This window comes from Micromesistius poutassou, assembly GCF_964030765.1.
Source record: "Micromesistius poutassou genome assembly, chromosome: 9".
Classification (NCBI taxonomy): domain Eukaryota; kingdom Metazoa; phylum Chordata; class Actinopteri; order Gadiformes; family Gadidae; genus Micromesistius; species Micromesistius poutassou.
The window spans coordinates 15,278,806-15,301,305 of record NC_140279.1 but is presented as its reverse complement, the minus strand read 5'-3'; the positions used below and the strand labels follow the sequence as shown (position 1 = coordinate 15,301,305).

The 22,500-nt window shown below is 49.5% G+C and overlaps 1 protein-coding gene across 1 annotated transcript in view; it reads right to left on the bottom strand.

Moving 5' to 3' along the window:
- The window catches only part of zc3h3 (zinc finger CCCH-type containing 3), a 49,520-nt gene that overhangs the window by 7,224 nt on the left and 19,796 nt on the right, over nucleotides 1-22,500 (bottom strand). Inside the window, exons 4-9 of the mRNA XM_084473447.1 lie at nucleotides 19,350-19,494; nucleotides 10,258-10,418; nucleotides 8,612-8,690; nucleotides 8,044-8,202; nucleotides 7,805-7,874; nucleotides 3,472-3,603 (exon numbers count right to left, since the gene is read on the bottom strand). Coding sequence (XP_084329573.1) covers nucleotides 3,472-3,603; nucleotides 7,805-7,874; nucleotides 8,044-8,202; nucleotides 8,612-8,690; nucleotides 10,258-10,418; nucleotides 19,350-19,494 — 746 coding nt within the window. The remainder of the gene's footprint in view (nucleotides 1-3,471; nucleotides 3,604-7,804; nucleotides 7,875-8,043; nucleotides 8,203-8,611; nucleotides 8,691-10,257; nucleotides 10,419-19,349; nucleotides 19,495-22,500) is intronic.

The following is a 22,500-nucleotide window of genomic DNA, read 5'->3' as shown; positions in this document are numbered from 1 at the left end:
TTATTTTAATCCACCAGTTTAATCCTGCATTTGTAAAACATATTGAATTAACAATCTAGGTATGTCTTTGTAGATGTTTGTTTTATAAGTTAGGCATACATTTTCTTATTTATTTATTTATGTTTATTTTTCAGAATGTATATTATTAAACTCTTTAATACCATAATTTGCAATCGGTTTACAACGAACACTGTCCTGTGTTTGCAGAGAATGCCCCTTCAGAGAGTTAGAGAAAGGATTATCATACTTTTATCATTTTTGAAGGCAATCGCCATTGTGTGAGGCTTTTCCTTTTGAAATTCATGTTTACTGAAAATAATGTTAACTAATTCAAGGAAACTCTAAAGTAAAGGTCAAAGATGAACTTATTCATTTGACACACAACAACACACAATACAGCCAGGCTTCAAGTTTAAAAGTCTAAAATACAACAAATAATAACGAACAAATATGAACTTGAACCCATTGAATCCACATTGCGCGGGGTTAAGACTTTTAAACGCAGACAAAGGGGGCGATGAGAGATGTAAAGACAAGACGAAAAAGAGAACATCTGAGTGAGTGAGAGCAGTTAGCAGACAAAACCAGACTTGAAGAAGAGGAGGAGGAGGACCAGGAAGAGGAGGAGGAGGAGAAGGAGGAGGAGGAGGAGGAGGATGGAGAAGGGGTTTTAACCCGTAAGCTGCTGGAGTGTCTGGCAGCCCGGCTCAAAGTGCCATCCTCAGCACTTTCCCATCTATAATTACTGCCTGCTATCCATCACACTGCCGCCACACTCACACACACACACACACACACACACACACACACACACACACACACACACACACACACACAGACACCCATAGATACTCCTCTACACACACACAGCTGCCAGACCCCAGCACTGTGGGCCTGGTTTACACACACACACACACACACACACACACACACACACACACCATCACACACCATCACACCAACACACAAACAGCAGAAAATCACAGACCTAAGCACTTTGGCTAATAGAATAAATATTAATATTCCTTTTGTTTTCCCGTGCCCTGGGTGCCGGCGCTCTATTTAAATGAGCTCTGACAGTAGGAAGAAGCATGTGTTTCACACTCACTCCAACACACCGACACAGAGGTGACAGATAGAGGGGGGGGGGAGCGGGATGGGGGAGGAGTGGGGTGAGAGAGGGAGGGAGGAAAAGGGGAGAGAGAGGGAGGGAGAGGGAGGGAGAGTGGGGAGGAGGGAGAGAGCAAGGGAAAGAGGGAGGTAGGGAGGTAGGGAGGAGGGGGGGGGGGGGAGGACATTGGGCATCCGTGGCCTACTGGTTAAAGAGTTGGACCGGTAACCGGAGGGTGGCCGGTTCGAATCCCGACCGGTAGGCAAAAATATGGATGGGGGGAGTGGTTGTGCAACACTCTCCTACGTCCTCATCCACGGATGAGGTGCCCTTGAGCAAGGCACCTGAAACCCCCACCTGCTCCCCGGGCGCTGCACTGCGGCTGCCCACTGCTCTGGGTGTTCACCGGCTCCCAGATGGGTCAAAAGCAGAGAAAGAATTTCCCCCAAAAAGGGATAAATAAAGGATAACTTAACTTAACTTAACTGACAGGAAGGGAGGATAAAGGGAGAGAGGGGGATGTGAGGGAGGGAGAGAGGGATAGGGAGGGAGAAAAGGGGAGATAGGGAGAGACAGATCAGAGGAATTAGCAACATGAATGAACCGAGAGTGAAGGACAGAGGGAGCGAGAGAGAGAGACAAGACGGATAGCCAGACAGAGATAGAGAGAAAGAGACGGAGCGAGGAGGGCAAGGTGAGGGTTGGGGTAAACAGTGGAGTATGGCTATGGGGTGAGGTTGGGGGGGGGGGGGGGGGTTACGGTGGACATGGGGACAATGCCTGGTTGGCAGGGGGGGTGAGACAGGGTGAGGGGCAGGGCCGTCTCCGTTACTGTCCGGCCCTCAATGTGTCACTCATCCACCAGAGTAATGCCACTACACACACCTCTAACCCACAGCTGTCCCTGCCTGCGTGTGTGTGTGTGCGTGTGTTTGTAGATTACCAAGCAACTTGTTTACCTGATCCTGATCTCTTCATGGATCATGTAACAAACAACATTCTTAAGGATAAAAAAAAAAATTGCTTTAATACCACGACATAAATATAAAAAATACTCAACACACACACATCCCGTGCCCGTTTCCAGCCACCAGGTCCGCTTCACTCAAAGTTCAAGGCCAGTTAAATTCACTCATTTACACATGCGTTTGACAACTGCATTCACACATGCACTCACACTCACACACACGCGCGTTCATACTCACTCACCCAAATTCACACAAACATCCACCTACCCCTTCGCACAGACTAATTTGCGAAACATTTCTACACCAACATCCACCAGCTCTTTGTGAACACAACGTATAGACGCCCGGCTCAAAGACACTTTGCCTCAGCGCTTAAGTCTGGCACAAACCCCCCGCCATTACAAGACTAGCTCCACTACGCTGTACACTGTGTAATTATTTTTACTATAGCATTTTAAGTAGGGTGTTCCCCACTAAGCGCGCGTGTGTGTGTGCGTGTGCGCGTGCTGCGCGTGCGTGTGTGTGCGTGCGTGCGTGCGAGCGAGCCTATGCATGGGGAGCAGAGTTAACAGCGGCAGTATCTTAGAGCAGAGCCGCTGCTCAGACGCGTCCTCTTCCTCCTAATGGCCCCCGGATCTCAGGAGCTCTCGTTAATGCGTGTTAACACAATGATACAGTGAATGTAAGCGTGGCCGTAAAACCACCGCCGTTCACCCCGCGGGAACACTGGAGCACTGTGGGGGGGGGGGGGGGTGGTGTGTGTGTGTGTGTGTGCGTGTGTGTGTGTCCGCATGATAGCGTGTGTGTCGTATAAAGAGTGTGCCTGTGACTGTGTATGTGAGGACAGTAGGCCAGTGTGTGTGTGTGTGTGTGTGTGTGTGTGCGTGTGCAGTATACTTTGTGTGTGACGTGTGTGACGTGTGTGTGTCCGCATGATAGCGTGTGTGTCGTATAAAGAGTGTGCCTGTGACTGTGTATGTGAGGACAGTAGGCCAGTGTGTGTGTGTGTGTGTGTGTGCGTGTGCGTGTGTGCGTGTGCAGTATACTTGCAGTATGCTTGTGTGTGATGGAAGTCTAGTGTGTGTGTGTGTATGAGTGTGTGTGTATGTGTATACGTAGCATAGTGTGTGTGACTGTGTGTGTGTGTGTGTGTGTGTGTATACATAGCATAGTGTGTGTGACTGTGTGTGTGTGTGCGCGCGCGCGCATGTGTGTAAACCAACGTCTGTGTGTGTACAGCATAGTGCATAGTCACTTTGTGTGCACATAAGTGTGTGCATCTGTGCATTGCGCACGTGTGAGCGTCAGCGCGCGTGTGCGTATGCATGGGTGCAGGCGTGTGCATGTGAATGCGTGTGCGTGGTGCGTGGTGCGTGTGTGTGTGTGTGGTACCTTCTCCCCCTGTGGGCAGTAGCCCTTGATGAAGTCTTGACACACGGCGGCCGTGCGCGACACGTACACGTGGCTGTAGGGGCAGCTACTGTTGTTGCAGATCCCACGCAGGAAGTAGGAACACACCGGCATCTGGCGGGGGGAGAGAGTGGTCTTAGAGCGTGTTTTGAGTTTGCGCTCGGCCCCGTGTAAACGCAGGGTCTTCCATGGAAACAAAAGCCCTTTGGATGGCGAGAGGGACAGAGACAAGAGGGACAGAGAGGACAGGAGAGACAGCGAGAGAGAACAGAAAGCAAAAGAGAGCGAGAAGGGATGCGAGAGAGGGGGAGAGGGAGAGGGAGAGAGTTGAAGAAAAAGGAGAAGCAGAGGCAAAGAGGAAGAGAGGGGGGGGGGGGGGGGCGTGGGATAGAGAGAAGGAGAATAAGAAGGGAAATAAATAGAAATGGGCAAAAGATGAAGGGCGACAGAGACAGAGACCAGAAAGAGACAGAGACAGAGATTGGTACAGGAGTATGTCGAATCCAGCAAAGGGCCAAGAGCCAAGTGAAATGTCTGGGGTGCTGAGCGGGAGACTCAAGACTGGCTTTGTGAGTCAACATCTGTACTGCTGTGACAACATCTTCTATGAATCAGCCATGTCCCCTACCTGTCACACACACACACACACACACACACACACCACACACATGTGGTGTGTGTGTGTGTGTGTGTGTGTGTGTGTGTGTGTGTGTGTGTGTGTGTGTGTGTGTGTGTGTGTGTGCGTGTGCGTGTGCGTGTGTCTGCATGTGCGTCTGTGTGTGCGTGTGTGTGTGTGTGTGTGTGTGTGCGTGTGCGTGTGCGTGTGTCTGCATGTGCGTCTGCGTGTGCGTCTGCGTGTGCGTGTGTGTGTGTGTGGTAGGGTTTCAAAGGGGCAGGCAAAAGAGCGCAAGGATTCTGGGTGGTTAGAGAGGGGAGGAGTACCGCGGGCGCAGGGCCTGTGCAGTTGGTGGTGAATAGTCATGGACAGGAGAGGAGCCTTTGGCCTGCAATGAACTGCTTTCTAAATATTTACCCGGGCTCCTTTAGCTGGGGAGGCCGCGGTGATGTGTTCATGGACGAAATGTTCTCTCCGCGTCCAGAAGGTGGCTACTGAGCTCTCCACTTTCCCCCTCACGGGGGGGGGGGGGGGGGGGGGGGGGGCAGGGGAATGGGGGGGGGGGGGCGGTGGTGGTGTCGTGCGGTCTGGGGGGTGATTAGGGGCTCAGTCGTCTCTGGTTTCCTGTTAGTTATTTGTAGGGCGACAGGCCAAGGATTGAGTTGGTATAGATAGACGAACCCCAGGAGAGAGAGAGCACAGTGTGCGCGGTGTGTTGTGGTTGAGTTGGGGGGGGGGGATTTAAAAGGTTGAAAATGGTTTATTTATAATCAGACTTGTAAAGACCGTTGATAGGGTTGTTATTGCTGCTGTTGCATGTTTTAATACATTACATTACTACAGTTAGTTTGGAGTTAGGATAGAGTTAGACAAGGTGCATCTGGGAGGGATAGGGTTAGGGGGTTAGGGCTGGGGTAGGTAAGGGTTAGGTTGGGTCTAGGGCGGATTAGATTAGGGTTTTAAATGTTAGGTCAATCTGGGTTGTATTAGGGTTATGTTAGGGGTAGGGCTGGTGTTAGGGTATTAGGAGTTATGTTTGAAGCCTGAGGGGTTAGGGTTATGTTAGGGGTTGGTTAACATGGTTAGTGGTTAGGGATATGTTATGGGTAGTTTAATAGGGGGAGGGGTTAGGGTTATGTTAGGGGTAGGTTAATAGGGGGAGGGGTTAGGGTTATGTTAGGGGTAGTTTAATAGGGGGAGGGGTTAGGGTTATGTTAGGGGTAGTTTAATAGGGGGAGGGGTTAGGGTTATGTTAGGGGTAGGTTAATAGGGTTATGTTAATGGAAGGTTAATAGGGGTAGGAGTTAGGGTTGAGTCCAGGGCAGGAGGCATTGCAGACAGACAGCTGGACTCTCAGTATTTGAACAAGCATGACATCTGACACAGGTGCAGGCCATTGTGAGAAAGTGAGTGTGTGTGTGTGTGTGTGTGTGTGTGTGTGTGTGTGTGTGTGTGTGTGTGTGTGTGTGTGTGTGTGTGTGTGTGTGTGTGTGTGTGTGTGTGAGAGAGAGAGTGCATGCACAGATACAAGCACTTCTGAATAAGAGCTCAGACACCTGTTGAGGGTTATTTATCTCATAGAAAAGACAGCTTTCCCTCTCAAGTGTCCACACACACACACACACACACACACACACACACTTAATCATCTCATGGCTGAGATGAACCTCAGGCCAATATGAAGACACACACCGTGGTGCGTTGAGTTCAGCCGTAAAGTTTGAAATGTAAGACAGCATGTATGGCCGAGGTGTGATTTCAGAGATGGTTAAGGAAATGGTTCAGCTTGGGTGAACCACGGTTTGGTACAAAGTTTCAAATGATTACGTTTCGGCATTAGGCTCCAATGTGTTTAGATGTATGTCTTAGGTCAGAGCTGTTCGGGTAGAAGAGGTCCAGGTAAAGGTGAGGTGTGGCCGGGGTCAGGGTTCAGGTAAGGCTTTTGGTTTGTTTGGGTTTTTTTGGGTGGTAGGGAGACAATGTCGGCAGACAACGTCTTCGGACGACGTCACTCTCACGGATGACGTCTCCCGTGACGTCGCCTCTCAGTCCTTAACTCCTTAATAACGCTGCGCTGTGGGTCGTCCGGTGCTGCTCGGGTCCTGCTCCGTGTGTCCTCAGTAGCAGCAGCAGTCGAGGTGCACGTCACGAAACGGGACACTAGACACACACGTGCGTCAGGGCCGCGGGTGTTAAAGGGAGGATCGAGTGTGGATGGTGGATGAGCGCCAGTATGTGCTCTGGGCCAGCGGCGTACCGGGAGCGGGTTTGTGCGGTTCTCCTTCTCTATGGGTTGAGGCCAAATAATTCAAAAAAAAAAAAAAGTAGCTGTGAGGCCAAGTAAACCATATATACTGTATGCCCTTTCAAAACAGGAATGAAGTGTCCTAATATTAAAATAAACAAGATAAAATAATCTAGAGATAGACGTCGAGAGAGACGTTGAGATCAAAGCATAGCTCAAACAACTCGGATATTTTCTCTCTCTCTCTCTCTCTCTCTCTCTCTCTCTCTCTCTCTCTCTCTCTCTCTCTCTCTCTCTCCCTCTCCCTCTCCCTCCCTCCCTCCCTCCCTCTCTCTCGTGGCCTCAGCTGCACTCGTCGTTTGAATGTAAGGCACCCAGACCTGAAACTTGGACGCAAGATCAGTGTTTGGATCTCTCGGTCCCTTTCAATATCAGAAATACTTCCTGGAACAATGGTGTTGGTTCCAGGAAAAGTAATTCGGTTACGTTCTATATGATCTATATTTATATATATATATTTGCATGTATTTTCAGGCAACAGACATGCGACAACAACTCTGACAGCAATGTTAGGGCAGAGTACATAGGAGGTGAGCAAGGTGTCACCTCAACTGTTGGTTTCATATTCAGCGCTGACGAAGAATTAATATTGAATACGAGACAAATTTCACTCTGTCCACACCTGACAGTTAATGTGTCCTGGTATTCTCGTATTTCCTAAGCATATAACATAATACTCAATACATAATAATAATCTATCAACTGATGTCATGTTGTTATGCTATGGTTGTTTGTTCATTCTTTTCTTCATGTAATCGGGACACGGAACTATCTAATATCTTGCATTCATAAATTACAATATTTAAATAAAATAACGTCTCTCCCCACCCTCCCTCCCCCCTGTCCCCTTATCTATCTCTCTCTCCCTCGCCCTGCACGTCTCTATGTCTCTCTCTCATACCTCACTAATCAGGTCATGCCTCTGTGGCCCTCTTGCCTCAGCCAGGGACGTGAATCCGAGCCGGCACCCTGACGGTAGGCAGCGATAGTTATGACACAATGTGTTCCAGCGACAGATAGAGATCTACGTGTCGGGGGTTGTGGTGAGGATTAGTGGGGGCGTCGGAACACATTAAGAACTCCGGTGATAATGGAACCTCGGCACCAACAGGGAAAGGTCAACTGTCAGGCGATGGGAGCAGTTAGCGGTTGGGAAACCTCGGCGCAGAAAATGTTGGGATCGACCCTGGAACCCTCCAGGAAGCAGATTTTCTATTGCCACTGTGCGTGTGTGTGTGTGTTTGTGCTGTGTGTGTGCGCGCCTTTTATTTTGCCACCCTATGTGAGAAGGTACAAGTGTGTGCGTGTCTGTGTCACCGTGTGTGTGCGTCTGCCTGTGTGTTTGTGTGTGTGTGTCCATGCGTGCATGTGTGCGTGTGTGTGTGTGTGCGTACCTTTTCTTTGTCCACCCTATGTGAGAAGGGACAGGTGCCTGCTGCCTGTTTACAGGTTCCCCGCAGAAACCTTTCAGAACCAATAGGAAGACACCTCATTATGATCTTGTTATCAAGTTTCATTACGAAACCTCACACTTTTATTTTTAAACTTTTATGCTAATAACAGCATAAGAAAGTAATCGTTTGGATCACCTCCAGAGGAGGAACCTGTTGACCTTGTGCATTTTGTTCATTACCTGGTGCAGACAGCCACCTTCTCCGGGTCGTGGATGTACGGGCAGCTGTCGCCGCGGTTACACTTGCCGAAGCGGTTGTAGTACATGCAGTAGTTGCGCGGCTGCTGTTTCTTGCTGTGGGCGTTCCTGATGATGGCCAGACTGCGCTGCACCGCTCGGCTGAAATAAAGAGTTAACAGGGAGTATAAGAGCTTATGGCACCTGGCTACAGGTAATGTTTACAGAGTATTGTGATAGTTTATCGCTGTCTACAGGAGAAGCTAACAGAGAGTAAAGTTGTAGTTTATAGCTACCTGTCTACACGTAAAGCTATCAGAGAACATAGTTAAAGTTTATAGCTACTGTACCTGGCTACAGGTGATGTTAACAGAGAATACAGTTATAGGTTAAAGTTACCTGTCTACATGTGATGTTAACAAAGTATAGTCGTTGTTTATGTCTACCAGGGCAGAGGGGATGTTAACAGATTCAAGTTGTAGCTCTTGGCTACAGGTGACGTCAACAGAGTATAGTTGTAGTTCATGGCTACCGGTGCGCTCAACAGAGTACAGTCGCGGTGCACGGCTACCTGGCCACATGGCGGGTGCTGGAGGGGCGACCTCCAGGGGGCGTAGGGGAGCAGACCTGGACGGGACTCGACCACCTCCCTGGGGGGGGGAACAGACACCAATAAACATCAAGAAGGGAATGCGTAAACCTTAATGGCCTGAGCCTATGAGAAGGGCTGTTAAAGAGAGCTAAACCTCAAACCATGCTTCGTGGATGCCCTGGACTTGGACGTGGATGTTTTACGGGCGGGTCGAGACACGAAGAAATTCTTTTTGTGCAAAGGTACAGGGTGAGTAACTAGTGGCCACGGACCAGTTCTCCTGATTTAGTCCGTTTAATTTCACATGGACTTCGGTGGTGTTTGTGTGTCTATGTGTCGAGGCACATCCTGCATCACTTGATATCTGTGGGTTTATTTATACAGCGGTGGGTGGGCACGCCAGTGCAAAGTCAAACATGCCATGAAGAGCCACTCTGACAACATCATAAACACCACCGGAGGCTAGACACTACGGTGGGGAGGACACGGTGGGGAGGGATGGGGAGCCACGGATGGACGGACACGGTGAGACGAACAGATCTATCGACAAGACAGACGGACAAATGCGCAGGCGGACAGACATAGAGATGGACAGACACTTCAAGATGACACATGCTCCTATCTAAGCTTCTAATTTAGGATTTCTGGCTGTGAGGCTGGTGGTCACCCCCTGGCAGGGAACCAGGAGCTGGAGGCTGGGTGTTGAACATGTGAGACCCAGCTCCTGTCACTGTCCTGGGGAGTGGAGAGGGGGAGCAGCCCATGGCCTGGCTGGAGCACACGGGCCGGCTGCGTTCTCCATTACACCCACGTAAGGTAGAGGTGCCGTGAGTCAGTGAGAGAGTGATTGAGTGAGTGAGAGAGAAAGAGGGAAAGAGAGAGGGAACGGGAAAGAGAGAGCGAGGGGCGAGAGAGAGAGAGAGAGAGAGAGAGAGAGAGAGAGAGAGAGAGAGAGAGAGAGAGAGAGAGAGAGAGAGAGAGAGAGAGAGAGAGAGAGAGAGAGAGAGAGAGAGAGAGAGAGAGAGAGAGAGAGAGAGCCAGTGGGGTTGAGCAGGCCCCCGACCCTCTCGCTTCTCTGACGGATGACAACTTTATTATTTCAGATGGAAAATCCAGCCAGGTATCCCCCACTAGTAGATTACTGTGGTCCACCTGGTTCTCCCACACCAGTAGATGACTAGGTCCATAGCACCGACAAACCACCGTGCCCTCCACCCAACCACTGCTGTCACACTCCCACCACCTTACTGTATGACCCCTGAGCTCCTCCTCCACCCAGTCAGACCACAGAGACGCCACACTGGGCCAGACGTTTGCGTCGAAGACTTTGATAGTTCTGTTATGTGGCTGACACCAAATGCAACGCAACATTTGCAAGCAAGTAGGGGTTAGAAACTGTGCTGAAGGACTTACACTGTGGTTTCGGCGCAGAACTTTTCAGCTGCCAGTCAAACCACACATACGACTACCCTGCATCTATTCCTTTTTATTTCCACACAAAAAAGTACCCCGCCCCCCCCCCCCGCCAAACTTTGAGTGAAGCATCTAGTTTTACTTCTAAAAGCACAACTCATCATAAAGTAGTGCGATCAGACGGCTCTTATCCCCGTCAGCAGTCAGGGTACCTGTTCGGTTGATTGACATGCTGGTTGCCACGGTGCGGGACAGCTTATTGGCCGACACCCTGTACAGGGACCCGCCGATCCAGCGCATGTCCCGCCCCCTCCAGTGCTGGGGAGTCTGGGGTCGGTCCTGGGTGGAGCGCAGGCGACTCTGAAGAAGACTCCTGGGGAGGAGAGACGGGGAGGAGAGATGAGGAAGAGGACAATGAGATGAAGAGGAAGAAGAAGAGGGGACGAGGAAGAGATTAAGAAAGGGAGAGAAGAGGAAAAAAGAGGAAGAGGGATAGGCGGAGTAGAGTAGAGGGAGAGAGGGTGATTAAGTGGAAGAGGAGGAAGAGGATGATGGGGAAGAGGACGGGAATAGTAAGAGGAAAGGAGGAGAAGAATGAAGAGGAAGTTTGAGATTAACAGGAGGAGGAGAAGAATGATTGATAGAAAATGGAGAAAGCAAGAAAGCCCACATGAAATACATGTGCAAGTTAACTCACAGCCAGTTTATTTATATCAACTCCATGACTTCCACCCGATGCGTTGTGATTTAATGGCTACATCCTAACACACGACGAGAAACCGTGATGAGTAATATACACACAAAACACATGAAACCTACGACTGTGGCCATATTCTAAACCTGGGTCCGTTGATAAGATGAGTCCGCCAGCCCCTAGATAGATAGCTACACAACACTCTATAATTAGAAATGTTTTAACCAGCAGCATGTGGTCTAATATCAGCCTCCATCCACACTTTGGCCGTATCTCCTCTCTTCTACTCTCTCTCTCTCTCTCTCTGTTTTCACACTTCCCATCCTCTCTGACCAACCCCCACCCCCTTCCTCCTCCTCTCCCTCCCCCCCTGCTCCCTCCCCCCTCCCCCCCCACCCATGTCACAGCACTCTGTTAAATTGCTCTTCTAATGGAAGGACGGCGGTGTGGAAATGGAGAGAATTGAAAAGAGGAGAGTAGGAAATCAATGAGATAATAGGCAGGGCAGGGGGCCAGAGACGAGCAGAACACTGGAGCCCTCCATGTTGGATCTTAAAGACCACCGAAACACACGCACGAACACACACACACATCTCATGAAGGATCAAATGTGTGCGGAACGCGTAAAAAACACAAAACGTGCAGTTATGTCCACTAGACGACACTCAGGAGTCGCTTGAAGCGTGCGCGTGTGTGTGTGTGTGTGTGTTCATGAGGTAGGTGTGTAAGTCTGATCTTGGCATAAGTATGTGTTTTCCTGGGTAAGTGTGTGTATTCCTGGGGCAAGTGTGTGTGTGTGTGTGTGTGTCTGTGTGTGTGAGAGTGTATGAGCGTGTAGACCCGAAAGTGTGTGCGTTTTTTCAATAAGTGTGTATGTTTCCATGAAGTGTGTGTGTGTGTGTGTGTGTTGATGAATTGTGTAAGTGCATGCACGTGTGTGTGCATGTGCGTGTGTGCATGCATGAGGTGTGTGTGTGTTTGTGTGTGCATGCATGAGGTGTTTGTGTGTTTGTGTGTGTGTGTGTGCGTGTGTGTGTGATATTGTGTTAATGTGAGTGAGTATGGACTGTGAGTGTGGTTCCACAGTGTGTGTGTGTGTGTGTGGGGGGGGGGGGGAGGTGGAGGGGCTGGAGGGGCTGCAGGGGGGGCGGGGGTGGGGGGGGGCAGGGGTTATGGCGATAAATTGCGCTGCCCTGTCAGTTCCACTCGCTGTGCAGCGCGGCCGGCGTGCCCCGGCCCAGCCTGCGCGCCGGAGCTGGAGGTAATTTGCTGCCGTATTTCAGGTGGGCTGGAAATGGTTTTAGAGCGAGAGTTCAAGTCTTCCATTATAAAGAAAAGAGAGGGTTACCCCAAAAACACACACACACACACAGGCACACACACAGGCACACAGACCACACACATAGACCACACACACACACACGCGTTAAAAACACGCGACTACCATTACACACTATATATAAGCCGCGCGACACTCACATGAAGCGGAGAGGCCGCGCGCTGCCCCCGGCGGAGAACAAGGGAAATAAATAATAAAAGACACAGCAAATATGAACCATCACGGGGGGCCATCTCGCGCGCTCCGTCGCTGACCGCCACGCCATAACTCACCCGGAAAACCCACTCAGTTTCACTGCGAGGAGATCAGTGGCTGCCCTACACCGGGGCAACTGCAGCCAGGGGAGCCATAATGGAGGATAATGCGGGGGCGGTGACTGCCACCTGGGGAGGCTTAAACAGGGCCCCCGAGGTGGCCGGCAATGGAGGTTAATGGGGATATGACATGAATGGTTAACATAGACAGCAGTTAACCCCGGGGCCTGGGGCAAGGGAGAGAGCGAGATGAAAGGGGAGGAGAGCGAGTGGGGGGGGGGGGGGGGGGGGGGCTGGAGCGGTGCTGGAGGAGGTAGAGCAATGCAAAGGAGCTGCGGGTTTTAGTTTGTTAACCTGTAGGAGCTGAGGGGAGAGCGCACTGCACGTACATGTGTATGTGCAGTGATTGCTGTGCTTTTCTTTGCCAATCAGGACAATTCAGGGTGTCACATACACACACACACACACACACACTGATTCTCACACACACACACACACACACACACACACACACACACACACACACACACACACACACACACACAGTCTTATGGACATATGGTGTGTGAGCGTGCCAGAATTGAAACAGATAAAGGCAAGAAACATTGATTTTTTATAAAACAATGGTGACAGTTCACACTTTATGGAACAATTTATCACTATGGTACTCAAAGGAAATCATACAGAATATTGATTTAGATATCACAATCTACTTATGAATTCCAAATCAATGGCAAGGAATCCTACAAAGGTTAATTAATTTGATTACTCTATAATACTGTAAATATAAATTCACTTATACAATAATTTAAGATATCCAACATGATGTATTTTTGGTTGTTTTTTTACAGTTTGAGGACCAATCAAGAGATCACGTCCCTCAGAAACGATAAAGGATAATACTGAACCATCAACCTCTGTTAAGGTGGTGATGGTTGTGGTGGTGATGGTTGTGGTAATGATGGCGATGATGGTGATGACGACGATGATGATGATGAGAGGGAGGGAGGAAAGAGGGAGAGGGGATAGAGAAGGGGTGGGGGGGGGGGGGTGGGGGGGCGGTTAAGAAAGTCCCAGGGCAGATGAGAGAGAGAGAGTGTGAGATACAAGAGACGATTGGAGCGTTTCTCAAGCCACACTTCTCCTTGACCTGTTCACCATGACGCCCTTGACCTCCGGAAGGGATTTCTGTTATCTAAGAGCGTCCAGGCCCAGCCGGGACACAAATCCACTGAGGGCAGACAGCCCAGCCCTTTCCCCAGGCAGCCATATAGACCTGTGTGAGGTCAACACTACAACACTACACACTCTGAGTGGCCTGAGGGGCCCGGGCAGTTCACACACATTTCGTCAACCAGCTTTGCGGGGGCACGTGAGATTAGAGGGATTATTATAGGAATGGAAGGGTTGACTCCAAGGAAGGCATTGAGCATATCTTGGGGTTGATACTAGAGATCAGACCAAAAATATGGACATTTTTCGGTTGGTTAGTTGAAGTGAGCAGTATGTCTATTCTGGCTTCACTTCCTCACTCACAGGTGGGATTTAACCGTGTGAGGCATCAACCAGCCGGTTACCGGTTAAGGGTCTTGCTCAAGGGCACATCAACTCTATTTCCAGAAGACGCAGAGGGATCGAACCAGCAGCAACCTGCTCTGGCTTCTGAGCTACTGCCTCAATTGCCTGAGGTCAGAGTTTACACACAAAGCCTAACTTGTGTATCAAAGACCTTTTCACATGGTTGAATTGAGTTGGTTAGCTGTAGAGGTCAGAGACTGGTTAGCGGGGTACATCCGACGACACAGCAACCCCCGGATGGAGCACACAGAATGTCACCGCACCGAAACTGAAGATGAAGAAGGAGAGAAACTGAGGAAGATGGGTGGGTTGGTGGGTCGGTGGGTGGGATGAGGACAGTGTCTCCACACTGAATAAGGAGATGGAGGAGCTTGCAAACAGGGTCTACAGGAAGTCCCTAGTGAGCAGTCAGCACAGTGTGTGTGTGTGTGTGTGTGTGTGTGTGTGTGTGTGTGTGTGTGTGTGTGTGTGTGTGTGTGTGTGTGTGTGTGTGTGTGTGTGTGTGTGTGCACGCGCGTGTGCGTGCGTGTGTGTGTGCACGCACTCTGCTCTGACCATGCGATGCACAGACGAAGGGGAGAGCAACTCAGCACTACCCGTGCCGTTGATGAACGATCTGACTTTTGTTTTGGTGACGGCGAAGGATTCGGAGGGTCGCGCCGCTGCTCAGAATAATGCTGCTCTCGTCTATTTGTCTGCAAGCCAAGCATTAGTAAGCTCATATTGGGGAAACAGTTACCCTTGAAACAGAGCACAGCAAAAACACTCATCGGGCTAATTCCGCCAATGAGTGCGGCTGCCTTGCTTCGGGCGCTGCGCTTATAGTGAACTAAAGCACCGCCATAACGCGCCGCGCGCGGCAATCACATCCCACTAAAATAGAACCCTGTGGAAATGAGCGGACATTTAGATTGTTCGAGGAACAACATAAAGACACCGGGAGAGGGGAAAGGACAGGAGGGGCGGGCGGGAAGAGGCGGGAGGCGAAAGGGACGCACGTAACGCTGTGGCGGGGAATAGAGAGAGAGAGAGAGTGATGAGGAAAGAAAGGATGAATGGGTGCATGAGAAAGGGATGAATCAGGGAACGGATGTGAGAATAGAGGAGAGGTTAAGAGAAGAGAGAGAGAGAGCAATGGTTCACTTTATTACCCAGTCTATCACATCCTCTACATTCCGCGGTGATCAATACTGGAGCACTAAACCAGATGAGGGCAAAATAACGGCCGTACGTGGGGGGGGGCCACGAACGAGGGGCCAGACGAGGCCGGTGCAGGGACCCCCAGACGGAGAAGGGCCACTAGACTCTGGCTGTTTACGTGTTCGTGAACGTTGAGCATTTTTTGTTGACTGTTGTTGTAACCGTTCACAGTTAATGAATCATTGAACATCTTAGATAATCCAGGTTTTTTTCCTTCGTTTTTTTTCACTGAATTATTTACAGACCTGTTCTTCATCTAGTAGTTTGTAGTTTGGGGGGCGTCCAGACAGGTAAATAAAGAGTAGTGGGGGGGAAGTTGGAGTAGAGAAAAAGAGTTAGAGAGGGTCACGCGGTGACCTCAATGAAAAGAGATGAGGCAGGACTCGGGTGTATTGCACAGGGTGAAGAGGACACCGAGCAGGTAGACAACAAGAGGGCAACGGAGAGGGCAAAGCCGGCAGAGATGGGAAAGGGAGCGAGGAGGCGGGGGAGGGGGAGGGAGAGGCGGAGGGAGGGCTGGAGGAAGGGGAGGGGCGGGCTGCAATTCATCATCCAGCGCACATGCTTTACGGCTTTCTTAATTCAACCGCTGCTACTATTAATGGAGTTAATGTTGAGATTATATCTATTTTCCGCTGGCGGGGACTGAAATACGGCGGCCATTTTCTCCCCCCCCCGCCCCAGAACCCCCCCCCCGCACCCCTCTACGGCACTCAATCACCCACAATGCCCATTACCGCTGGCATCACAGGAGCGCAAGGCATGATGGGTATACGATATGGGCGTCCTGGACCGGGGAGTAGGAAGCTTGGGTGGTAAGAGTAGGAGGTAGGAAGGCGGAGTAAAGGGTGGACATCTTGTAGCGCACGGAATCAAACATCCCATTAAACGGCTGGGCTAACGTTGTTCAAATGAAGCCATGACGGACAGAGAGAAAGAGAAAAAGAAAGAAAGAAAGAAAGAAAGAGATAAAGACAGACTAACCAACATAATGAAAGAAAGAAACAAGGAAACAATCAAAGAAACAAATACAGAGACAAACAAAGAACAAACACAAGAACAATCACCAAGAAAAGCCTTCTTGTTCCAAGTGATCGGGCTTGTGGCTAAGAGCCCGGCGCTATATGGCTGCCGGGGTTCTGTGCAGCAGTGAGTGTGGTTCGTCTCTGATTCTATGGGACATGGAAGAGCAGAGCTGAGGCGCGCAGTACAGAGAGGAGAACATGACCTTCCACCACCGAGCTGAGGAGGAGAACCAGACTGGTACCAGCCGTGTGGTGTCTGCAGTCGGCCAGATGTTGGAGTGTGTGTGCAGGGGGGGGGGGGGGGGTCAGCCAGTGAAGGAGGAAGGGGGGGGGGGGGGGGGTGGAGGTGGATATAGCCAGCCTCTCCAGGGAGCCAACATGTCCCTCTCCCCTGGGCCTGGCCCGGCCCGGACAGGCTGGGCCATATTTCACAGCGTGTCCAGGCCTCAAATTGAAAATCCCTTGATGAATCAATATTTACTGCAGCAGCTAAATGAATAGTAATAAGTCACTAGAGGAGAGACGGAGACCTCTCCTCTGTCTCTCAGGTCGGGATTACACAAATGAGCACTGCTTCCCACACATGCATAGACAGAGAAGCACACACAGAAACACAAACACACACACACACACACACACAAACACATACAACAGACACAGAGAATCAACATATAAACCAACACACATTGATCACATTTGCACACACTGAATACCGTATAGAAGCCATAGACCCAACAGATCCACACACACACACAAATTCAAACATAAAACACAGTCATACACAATGAAACACACTGAAGTCACACACTAACAACCCACACAGACAAACACATACACAATTGTGCCCTTTCAGATTACCACACACATGTAACACACAGAACAAAATCTTGAAGAGTATAAACGTATGGTGGTGAAAAGTGCTGGGAGTGCAGATCACTGCGCAGTGTGAGGTGTCAGAGCCCTCTCCTGCTTATCCGTCGCGCTGGGACCAGATGCACAGCTCCCTGCTGTTAAAACGCAGGCTGGCAGAGGAGCTCCAGCTCAGACTCTGCCTCCTCTGACTCCATCTCACTCTATTTCACTCACTCACATACAAGGCTAACGAGCACATTTGTACGTGTTACCGGCGGAAGTAAGCGTTGAAGGTAGTGGGGGCTTTGATATACTTTCGCCCTGAGGCAGTGGTTTGAAAAAAAATGAAGGATTGGGCAAAATGTGTGATTATATTCTGCGCAATGGACGCAGAGACGAATCTGATGATGTGTTTAAGAGAACAATCGTGAAATGATGAATGAATTGCAATATATCTCCAGACAAATGCAATGGTTTGATTTGCAGACTAAGTGCAGAGGAGAAGAACCCACTCCTAGAGGCTAGGAGTGGGTTGACTTGCTACATCGCCAGAATTCAAATGTCAGGATAGGAAACCAAAAGGACTCACCTTCAAAATAAAAGCACGAGTCTACTGGAGATAAATTGATATGGGGGCGGCAAACATCTGTACAATGCACAGCAACTGGCCAGATGTTCAACGTACCTGTGTACACGTGTTAACCGCATGGGCCTGTCTACTGTACATCAAGGTTGTTGTGTGAGAGTGTGTGTGGGTGCGTGCATGTGTGTGTGTGCGTGTGTGCGTGTTCTAAAGGATAGACATAACCAACTCAGGTAATCAGTTCAGTCATATTTCACGACTGCCAACTACATACTGTACATAGACACTGCGATAAAGGAGAGAAAATATGTTAATAATCATCATAATTAAAGGCTCTTCCTTGTGGCAATGATGCCATGAATATGCCATTAACTCTCCCGCCTGTGGCCTGGTGATGACCTCATCATAAACATTAATTATTAAGTCCATGAATTCTGCCGGTGACACCCCTCTACGACATAGGACTCAATTCCGGCTTGCGCTAGCGCTGTGGGCTAACGCTGCGGGCTAACGCTGTGGGCTAGTGCTACGGGCTAACGCTGTAGGCTTGTGATACGCGCTTATCCAGGATGGGGGGTATGATGAGTGTGAATTCAATGGTATGTTAGTAGCCATAAACATCAATTGAATATTTTATATTTAGCAATCAAGCACATGCTTTTATTCTGATTGAAAGTGCCGAGACTGCTGGCATGCACTACAATATCCTAGCCCCATCAACTCATTGTTGACCAGGAGCTGATTTTTATTGGCGTCACCTCCTCCGCTGCAGGATCTTGTGTCTAGACTACCGCACCTCCCCTGTGGCTTGTCTGCCTGCATGTACCATTCAACCGCTGCAGCTCATCCAGAATGCAGCAGCCCGCCTGGTCTGCCACCTATCCAAGTGTCCCACACTAAACCGCGCCTAGGCACCCTGCACTGGCTACTGGTGGCTGCTCGAATCCGATTCAAGTCACCGGCACTTGCCTACCGTGCTGCGAATGGCTCAGACCAACATCTAGCAAATGGTCAAAATCATCTTTTTGACCATTGAAAACTGGAAAAAAGACAAAGTTTTATTTGTATTATGTGCTCCCATTCAAAGTTGAATGGGAGTAGCATTTTTTTTTTGCATTTTCCCTTAGCGTCTACTTTTGTTTGTATGAGTACTTTGTATTCTTATTGTATTGTATATTATTTATTATTATCCTGTGTTTTTCTACTGCAGCTGGGCTATTGCAACAAACAAATTTCTCCTACGGGGGATTAATAAAGTTGCATCGTATCGTATCGAATGCATTTTTTTTATGTTGCTCAGGTCAATGGATTTGAGGATCACGCAGGTGTAAATGTTACATTCTCTGGGGGTTATCCAGTGTGTACGAGTGAGCAGCATGAACCCCAAACCTTCAAACCTTCATCTATCCACACGTGTGTACGCTACACTGTCTGCTGAGTGATCGTCACCGTGGAAACACATCATCATACATGTTTATTCCTGGGTAAATATGTGGCTCAGGGGAAAGATTGGCAATAAATGCTTCATATTCAAATCAAATTGTTGTTTTGTTTTGTTTCAAACAGCATTAGTATTGGACCGTAACAATATGCTTTTTTATTTTTAAACATGCTGAGCATGATTTATGCTTTGCTCTATTTATTTAGGTGGTCATCCTCCATTACAAATTCTGTAAATAACAGTTGCTCTGAATAAACACAGTGCTTCATTCATGGAGAAAGTCAAACTGCGTAGGGTTTTGTTAATGGATGCGTATGCCGTGCGCGTGTGTGTGTTACCTGGCAGTCTGGATTCTCTTGGCCCTCCAGGACAGGGAGGGGCTGTAGTGCTGTGTGCTGGCGACGCCCACGCGGGCCACCATCTTGTAGCGGCTCCGGAACACGCGCTGGTAGGCGGGGCTAGACGGCGACGGAGGCGTGTGGCCTGCGGGCGACAAGGTTGCAATAGGGAAACCAATCAGGGAAAAGCGACGAGGAGGGTTACCAGCAGAGAGCAATCCGACCACTGAGAAATTGAAGAACCATATTCCAAGAAAAAAAAAAAAAAAAACATAACCAAACTTTTTTTTATCTGAAGTTTAAGTTGATTTCCACTACATCGCCCTGCGATGTGCCCATCGCCCCTCATTTCCTCGTAAATCAGAATTTGTTTTTCATTTCTATTTCGAGATCCCCCTTCCTATGCTTATTCACCGGCTAACATCCTGTTTTCCTTGGACATGTGTCATATTACAGCAGCAGGTACGCTGCTCCGCTCAGTCATTAACGAGCCCGCCGGTGTTGCACGTGAGCACGTGCGCTCATCTGCGCGAGTTTGTCAGTCGGACTCTGGCAGGTCTACTCTTTTAATAAGCCGCACATGTAAAAATGAGAGCGAATAACAAAGGCAGAATTTTTATGAGTCTAATAAATCATCTCTTTCTCTATGTCCCCCTCTCTCTTCCACGTCCCTCCCTTCGTCCCCCTCTCCTCCCCTCCCTCTATCTCCCTCCCTCCCTGCCTCTCCTCTCCTCTCCTCCCATTCGTTAAGCCCCGCCACAGATCCATCGCTGGGGGCTCACGTCGAGAGAAAAAAAAAAACAACCAGCACAAACGCTTTTATTTTCCGTTCTCATATTCATCATGTTGTTTTACGACGGCGGGTCTGGGGCACCGACACCCACACACCGACACGCTGCAGCTGAAGGATAGCGCTAGGCGGCTAACGGATAGCGCTGGGCGGCTAACGGATAGCGCTCTGCCGCTAACAAACGGTGGTCCCGGACTCCCGGGGGCGGAACCCCGGATAAGTTCTGGTCAATGTTCAGAAAATAAGAGACCGTTCATGCGTCATTCCACGGTGATATTCATCATAACAGTGTGCGTTCAATACTGCGTAACATAACTGTTTGATACGTTAAGCGTGACCAACTTCTGTCTTCCAAAAAACGTGTAAAAGTGCAAAACAAAAGAAAGGGAATGAAAGAAAGCGGAGGAAAAATGGCTGAAGTAGAGAATGGGTGAAAGAAAGAGAGGAAATAAAGAAGGGGTGTGAAAGAAAGAAGGAATCAGAAAGTGTGTAATTGCCAACTGTTGTGATTGCTGCCATTTTAATTAGCATCAAGGAGCAAAGCATGAGAGCGGACGCTACTTTGGCAGACAATAAAATGATTCCATTTCCTTCTGTACCATTATACACTCCATCTCTCTCTCTCTCTCTCTCTCGCCCCCTCTCCCGCCACCCCCTCTGTCTCGCTCCCCAGGGTGTGTTTGTTTCATTTATCAGCAAAGAAGACGCAGCTTCGGATCAGCTGGAGAATTCATCTCAGACAAACATTTACCGATGAACAAATCACAGGAAGCTGGAGACACGCCAACACACACACATACACACACGGCAACACATACACACACACACACACACACACACATACTCTCCTTTCACACATGCCAACACACACACACACACACATACACACACTCTCCTTTCACACACGCACGCAAACACAGACCAACATACACGCAGGGCAAGGAAAAACGTACAGCCAGGGATGTAGACACACACACAAGTGCACACCAATATTAACCAAAGACACACATGCCAATGTACACAATGTATGCACACGGTCAAACACATAACAAACCCCAACAATGTACATGTCTTACACAGTGGCAGATGGAAAACATGCTTCTTCAATGAGAGTGATTATAATAGTGTGTGGTGTCGGAACACACACACAGACACAGAGAGAGAGAGAGAGAGAGAGAGAGAGAGAGAGAGAGAGAGAGAGAGAGAGAGAGAGAGAGAGAGAGAGAGAGAGAGATGCAGGGAGTGGGAGCCAAAGGGAGAATTGGTAGGATGCTGGTGTGTATGTATGCGTGCGTGTGTGTGTGTACAGGATTAGTTGCTCGGTGGTAGTCACTCAGTCTCCCAGCAGCCATCCGTATTCTCTCAGAGCTATCTGGGTGTCCAGCCAGATGACGAATGAGACGAGGAAAACACCAGCACCCCACCACCACCACTACCACCACCACCACCACCACCTTAAATCTGCCTCGTACATGCTGCCTCCTCCACCCGCACCACCCCCTACCTCTGACAAAGCACTTGTTCCAGACCACCTGCTGTATCTACCCCTCCATCCCCCCCCCCCACCCATGTCACAGACCTGTTCCACCTTAGCTGCTGCTTAATGGCATCCATCAAGCTACTGGTGTGTGGCCTGTGTGTGTGTGTGTGTGTGTGTGTGTGTGTGTGTGAGCGCAGGTGAATTACATTGTGTGTTTTTTGTGTGCTTTGTGTTTAAAGGTGCACAGGTGTTTGAGTGTGGGATAGTGTGTGTACACAAGTGTGTGTTTTAGGTGTATTATTGTGTGTGATTTAGCAGTTGTTAATGTGCACACAGGTGTTAGTGTGTGCATGTCGTGTGTGCGTGTGTGTGTGTGTGTTAGAAAGTCAGCGTACGTGTCTGTGTTAATGCGTGTCAGCATGTGTGAGAGTGTCTTTGTGTGTGTGCGTGTGTGTGTGTGTGTGCGTGTGTCAGCTGGGGATGGATGGGGCTGTTGAACTGATTGTAAACCACAGCAGGTTGTGTTGGTTGAGTGGCTCCACAAGCGATGGGGTCTCAATCTTACCACACGCACACGCACACGCACACACACACACACACACACAGGGTCTCAATCATGTGCTAATAGAGCGGTGACGGATGGGGTGCCGTGTGCTGGGCAGCAGGTACCAGCTACCTGAAGGCGCCCATGAAGACCCCAGACCCCAAACACCACCTCCTGCTCCACCTGTCGGTCATCCACCATGTGTCACAACTCTGTAGTCGCCTCAACCGCTACTTCATACTGACCCAGTGTGTCTCTCTCTCTCTCTCCCTCTCCACTCTCCACTCTCTTTGAGTCTCTCCCTCCTCTCTTTAGTTTCCGTCTCTCTCTCTCTCTC